The sequence below is a fragment of the Bolinopsis microptera genome, chromosome 5, assembly GCF_026151205.1.
Source record: "Bolinopsis microptera isolate Bmic1 chromosome 5, MBARI_Bmic_1.0, whole genome shotgun sequence".
Taxonomy (NCBI): Eukaryota; Metazoa; Ctenophora; class Tentaculata; order Lobata; family Bolinopsidae; genus Bolinopsis; species Bolinopsis microptera.
The window spans coordinates 14,589,561-14,595,781 of record NC_087076.1 but is presented as its reverse complement, the minus strand read 5'-3'; the positions used below and the strand labels follow the sequence as shown (position 1 = coordinate 14,595,781).

The 6,221-nt window shown below is 40.1% G+C and overlaps 2 protein-coding genes across 2 annotated transcripts in view; both read right to left on the bottom strand.

The window, feature by feature from the left end:
* Window positions 1-986: 986 nt before the first annotated feature.
* The window catches only part of LOC134816083 (chloride channel protein C-like), a 47,454-nt gene continuing 42,219 nt past the window's right edge, over window positions 987-6,221 (bottom strand). The window contains exons 11-16 of the mRNA XM_063824822.1: window positions 5,975-6,146; window positions 5,633-5,743; window positions 3,109-3,216; window positions 2,819-2,983; window positions 2,550-2,704; window positions 987-1,532 (exon numbers count right to left, since the gene is read on the bottom strand). Of these exons, the coding sequence (XP_063680892.1) occupies window positions 1,370-1,532; window positions 2,550-2,704; window positions 2,819-2,983; window positions 3,109-3,216; window positions 5,633-5,743; window positions 5,975-6,146 (874 nt within the window). The 3' untranslated portion in view covers window positions 987-1,369. The remainder of the gene's footprint in view (window positions 1,533-2,549; window positions 2,705-2,818; window positions 2,984-3,108; window positions 3,217-5,632; window positions 5,744-5,974; window positions 6,147-6,221) is intronic.
* Window positions 3,863-5,150, bottom strand: LOC134815302 (coagulation factor X-like). Its single transcript, XM_063823819.1, has one exon. It carries the CDS (start codon window positions 5,019-5,021, stop codon window positions 4,110-4,112), a length of 912 nt encoding a protein of 303 aa, XP_063679889.1. The 5' UTR covers window positions 5,022-5,150; the 3' UTR covers window positions 3,863-4,109.

Genomic DNA, 6,221 nt, shown 5'->3' with positions numbered 1-6,221 from the left:
AATAAAAATGCACAATTTGTCGCGGAGAATTGAAGAAATCGCGATTTTTCGCGGAAAATAGCGATTACGCACGTGCCGCGATTTCCTTTTGACCTTGGTTTGAACTACATTAACCTAGCTGATATAAATCTAAAACGAATCTGATTAAATCCATCACAATTAACCCTTTTATAATAATACTAATAGATTAGGAATAATAGAAAAAAGACTTTGTGAATAACGTGTTTCATCAGCTGTCAAAACACTCTTAGTCTTTGTTGTACACTAAGAAGTTAGAACAAAAACTAAGTCCTATACGGTAAGTGGGTGGCTCTTTTATCTCCACCTGATGGTTCAGATCTTCATTGTTGAGGTATTTCTGGGTGGTCAAAGTAAAAGTTTAGCTCATAATCACCTGTCAGACTTGTATCACGCGGTGACCCCCACTGCCGCTTCACTATAGTGTCTTCGCTATAGTCTTCACTATAGTGTCTTCGACGCTACAGGGGGAGCCGCGCACTTCGTGCGCGGCGGGTCATACAACGTATGACAATGTCAGACCTAGTAAGTAGTAGTAGCAGTCTCTTGTCTCGTACAAGGAGGTGTGAAACTTATCACGTTGCTGTGATGATCTGACTTGACAATCGTTTCATCACTGTTACTGTTTTCTTGGAAAACGCCTCGTTTTTATAATAATAGGTCAGCAGTAATCAAAGAGCTCACAGCTGGTGCAGGTAAAAAACTTTTCAGAAAAATAGTTTCCTTCAATTTTATCCAATTAATCATTGTTTTATGGAAGTACCAATAAAAATGAAAGCTTAAGCTGATAAACTCTTGTCCGTCTCGCATTTCCTAGGAGTAGGACATCGCCTAGTTATTGCTAAACTAAAAGGGGAATATTTTCAGGATTATTGCATGTCTGTCCACAAAATCGTCGACAACCAACATACATATGTATTTCGAATTATTGTTAACTGAACCTAGGCGAAATAGAGACACAACATATTATGATTGTTAAAGAATAAAGAATTGGTGGGGCCAATGGATCGCCATTACATCACAAATCAATCGAAACTGTGAAATGTGACAAATTCCTCTCCATTAAAATGTTTGCCATTATTTCATGCTCAGACTTTTTTAATGGAAATATAAAGAGTGAGGATTTCATTGAGACAGACCTGTCAAACTTTAAATTAGCTAAACTGTATCCATGAATATTGTTTAACTTTAAATATACTGTGTTTCCTAACACGACGTCATTTCACATTTGAGCGAAAGTAATGAAAGCTTTTGCAAGTTATGTTTCATCGACCATCGTACGATTTATCAAAATAATAATTAACTTGAGTCATCATTTAACAATTTTTTAGTTCACAAAATTAAATTTATATCAAGCTGCTTTTCTTTCAATGACTTCTGATATGATGGGCGACAGTCGGTCCTCTAAAGTGTGTCCCATGAGATCCTTCCGAGACAGCATCCCCACTACGGTGTTACTGTCATCAGTAACTATGAGGTGTCGTAACCCTAGTGTGCGGAACAACACGTACGTTCTGAGGGAATATACGTTTTAGTAATAGCGTGGAAACCTGTAATCTACAGGGTGGGCCAAAAGTTAGTACCCATACGTTAGCCTTAATAGCTCAGTCACTGAGTGTCCAATTAAAATAATTCTTTCTGGTATGACTTACTACCACCAAAAATATGCGTGTTCATTAAAAAAATTAAGGTTCATTTTCGTATTTATCTGATAGTTTGGAAAGTCGGATCGAGCAAAATTTTATTGAATTGTCTTTGGCCATTCGAATTAGGTTTGTCCTGAAAAAAAAAAGAGAGTTGTAGCTTCTCAGATGACCGAGATACGAAGCATAACGAGTTTATTCATTACGTGTAATCAGTTGATTGGCTTACCTAATCACGTGATAATGTGACCCCGTTAAGCACTCCGTTAAACATTATGGGAATCATTAAGGCTGCCCAATTGTTAAGGGTGCCCAATTAAGGTGTCGTGTCACGGTGTCACATAATCACCCAGTCAATTTTGTTAAGCAGATTTTGTTTAGGAGATACACAAAATGCTTGATAACTTCGTCATTTCAAATCCGTTTCACATCATTATTTTTTCAGATCGGATGCAACATTTAATAATCTACCTTTCCGAAAAAATTAGGCGTCCAGCATGTTCGAAGAGAAAAATATGATAGGTGTTTTAATATTGAATGGGCGTGGTCTAAAATATTCGAATTTTCAAATTTTGGCGACGGAATTCTCGAACAAGTAGGTACAGTATGCCATCTGCAAAGCAACAACTCTCAAATATAAAACACAGCGGAGGTATAAGACCCAACGTATGGGTACTGACTTTTGGCCCACCCTGTACATTTATATAGTTTGGTTTAACGAACTTATGGAATTTACTATTGGTGGGACATGAAGTTATCCTGTTATTTAGTAAGTTCAGTTATCAATCAATTCATCGATTCTTTTAGTGTATATTTTAATTGTTTTTTTTGTTAAATTCATAAAATATAAATCCATAAATCCTCAATGAGGATTCCTCATATGACCACCTGTGTAGAGAGAAAGATAAGGGGACGCTGACAGCTGACTGGTTCATGTAAGAGTCTAGGTTTATTCTTTTGTCCCCAGAGTCGGTCACAAGTTTATCAAATATTGTCTTCTGTCTGAAACTCGGGTCGTGTTGTAGAAACTCGTCATAAGTCACCTGAACAGAACAAGTGTCAGTATAAAGATTTTGAACCAGAATCATCGAACAGATGGGAGGAAGCATCAACTGGTGAAATTGAGTAAGATAAATACGATTCTGTTTTCCCCTCACATTTTCCCTGTCCTGATCAAAGTGGAACTCCAAAACAACCGCCAATATCCTCCTGGTAACGGAACCTATCAATTGGTTCTGATCGTTTACAACTGGAAACCCACAATGCTCATACTCCAGCATCTTCTCCGCTAACTCGGACACACTTTCGTCTTTCTTCACACACTACACAGATAATCCATCGTTAGAAAATTCATGATTTATATAAGGTTAGGCGTCATTATCAACAACGACACTTAAAGTTGATCATCAATAATTGTGCAAATTATGTTGTGAATATCAAAACCTACCACGACAGGACTCGACATGGCATCTCCAGCCTTGAACAATTCGAGTGATACAGGCGATCCATTGTGTGTGATGAAGGGTTCACTATCTAGGAATGGGATGCATTTCACCTGAAATGTTCATAATGAAAACAGGACGACAATTTTACAGAAGGTATGCGCGCGTCTTTAGTTTTATAATCGATATCAAACTTTTATCACATAATATTTGTTTGTCGTCATATTGATTGGAACGCGCGAAAATGGCTTTAGGTAATCCCGGGACTGATTTAACTTCTGAGCCCTGACAGGCTGACAAGATCTAAATAAACCCTGGACTGCCAGAGTCGGAATAACCCTATAGCTTGCCGTCCTTGTACTTGAGGACTGCCACAAAAGTGACAACTTATGAAAGCCATTTTTGTGCTTGACACAAATTAAATTTTAGCGGCCACAGGACACAAGTTTCTACCAAAACTATCAGTGCAGAAAAGGCAGCTTGAGAGAAGACTTTCCTAAGGACAGAAGCGATACATCACAATTAGTCAATCCAGCTACTGTCCGGAAAGATTGAAATCCTTCGAGTGAATTAGTGACCGAAGGAGTGAAAAGACTCCTCAGTGCTCAGTTAAAAAAGCTCGTTATAGGTTGCATGTGGGTACGACTTTCCACACAGTGTTTCATTATTTATAAACCTTAGTGTTTAGATGTTGGCGATTGGGGTAATTCAGTAGGAGTAACAGTCAATGTTTCTTTCGAATGCATTTAAGACTCCATATTCAAAAAATAATCTTTCAGCAATACTATATCTATAGTAATTATTAAACATATATCTATATATTCACCTTATCAAAACGAAAAGAAACTAACATTATACTGATACAATCCCCCAAAAAGTGATTCAATCAAATTAGAGCTTTAAAACTAATATCTTAAGTCTTCGTGTCTATGCTTAATTGATTCGAAGAAGAATAAACTATCAAAGTATAGAGATCATCCCTCGAGCTTCTTAGAATTTCTGGCACTTATGCCTCAGAAACAGGGGATATTTCACCCTTCTTTGCACTGTCGATGAAGTCCAGGAAATTGCTAACCTCCGTGTAGACGCCGGGTTTACCTGCACGACCACATCCCACACCCCAACTCACGATCCCTGTTAAAGTGAACTTGTTCACACTCAAATCGTCGATACCAATGGGACCTCCACTGTCACCTGAACAGGCATCCACCTGACCTTTACTGTCACCTGCACAGAACATTCCTTGTGAGATGACATCGTCGTAGAACTCATCGCATTCATCATCTGTGAATAACCTGACTTTTGCTTCCATGAGCTTATCTGATGGAACACCAGATCCTTCGTACGTAAGCCCAAATCCAGTTACAACGAGTTGCTGTTTTTCTGGCATTTCGAAGTTCGCTTCAGGGAGACACGCAGGACGTACTGCGTCACTCCATTGGAGGGGCTCCGAGAGTTTGAGCACTGCTATATCGTTGTGTAGGGCTTGAGCTTTCGTCTTCAAGAAGGTAATGTACTTTTCATTAACAAATATCTTGTCAACTGTTCTGCTTTGCTTATCTTTCCAATCTTTTTTCGATTCAACAGTAGTGCTGATACCGGCATAAACTTCGAACGTGCCTACACTGGTGTACTTGCAGGGTTTCAGGAACTTTATTTTCTCGATATGGTCCGCGTCTGTCTCCTCCAGGATCTCCAGGAACCGAGCTTGAGACGGTGCAGAGTAGCAGTTGCCGCTGGCTACACAATGTGCGGCAGTAACGATGGTATTCTCATCAATAATCGTACCACCACAGTGTTGGCGACCATTGGCGAGGATAAGCACCTGCCAAGGAAACTTGCCATTTCTAGCGGCAGTCCCTCCAACGATCCGGTTAAAAGAAGTCGATTGTTCTATCTTCCTTTTGCCACATACCATGTCGACTGTGTTTCCTCCGTTTCCTCCGTTTCCTTCGTTTCCTTCGTTTCCTCCGTTTGCCCCGTTTGCTCCGTTTCCTCCGTTTCCTCCCTTTCCTCCCTTTCCCTTCCCTCCCTTCCCTCCCTTTCCTCCCTTTCCTCCCTTTCCCTTCCCTCCCTTTCCCTTCCCTCCCTTTCCTCCATTTCCCCCCTCTACTCCCTTCCCTCCCTTCTTTCTATTCTTTCTTCTTCCACGTAGCTCTAAATCCAACTCTTCCTCATCTTCAACAAATTCTGCCGTGACAAGAAGCGCTGCCGTCAGGAGAAATAGGATAGCGAATGTAAGCTTCATACTGCGCTACAAGTTTGGTCTTTAAGCAACAGGGCGAGACTAATACTACAAACCAGTTGAAAGTACGTGCTAAAATAAAGTTGTAAAAGCGAATGGATAGCTCACCTCACTCGCCGGGATTAACTGTGATAACTAAACTGCCCGTATTGGAGGAGTTTGTGTAAGCTTTGTTTTAATCTCGAATCTATCCTCACTTGATTACGGCGGTAAGAGTACAATAGACATTAACAGAGTACCGCTCATAGCGGTTTAGTGTGTAACATAACCTTGAGCCGCCCTACCTCTAGCAAAGCGTGGTAGAATGAGTGAGTCAGGAGGTCACCCACCCACTTGCTGACCATTATCGTTACCATGATCGGCAGGAGAAACTGGATATCATTCGTCATCTCCATCTGATGTGGTTGAATCAACATCGTCGTAGATCAGTGACGTAATCAAGGTGAAGTTAGAGTTGATTTAGGTAAGATATCGTGATTAAAATCTTGAATCATATGATTATCGATCAGAAATGCAGGACTAAGATGATATGTTGAGGATAGCGGCCATATATATAGCTATATCGATATTTACATCAACACAAATATTGCCACATAATGTTATAAATATTAAACGTGCAACAGTACCAGAATAACAGCCAGTGACATGGTTAGTCGGGACACTCCACCAAAGAAGGAAGCAGCCCCGATAAGAGCGAAGGCTCCAGGGTCGAGCCATGCCCAGAAGGGAGTTGTTTTTACTCCGAATATCAGAATTGCCAGACAGCCTACCAGTCGTCCAAATAATCCTCCAATCAACCTGGGTGTTTGTAAGATAAAGGTCGAAAGTTGTAGAAATAAAGATCACGTGATTTATCTAGAAAATACCATCTGT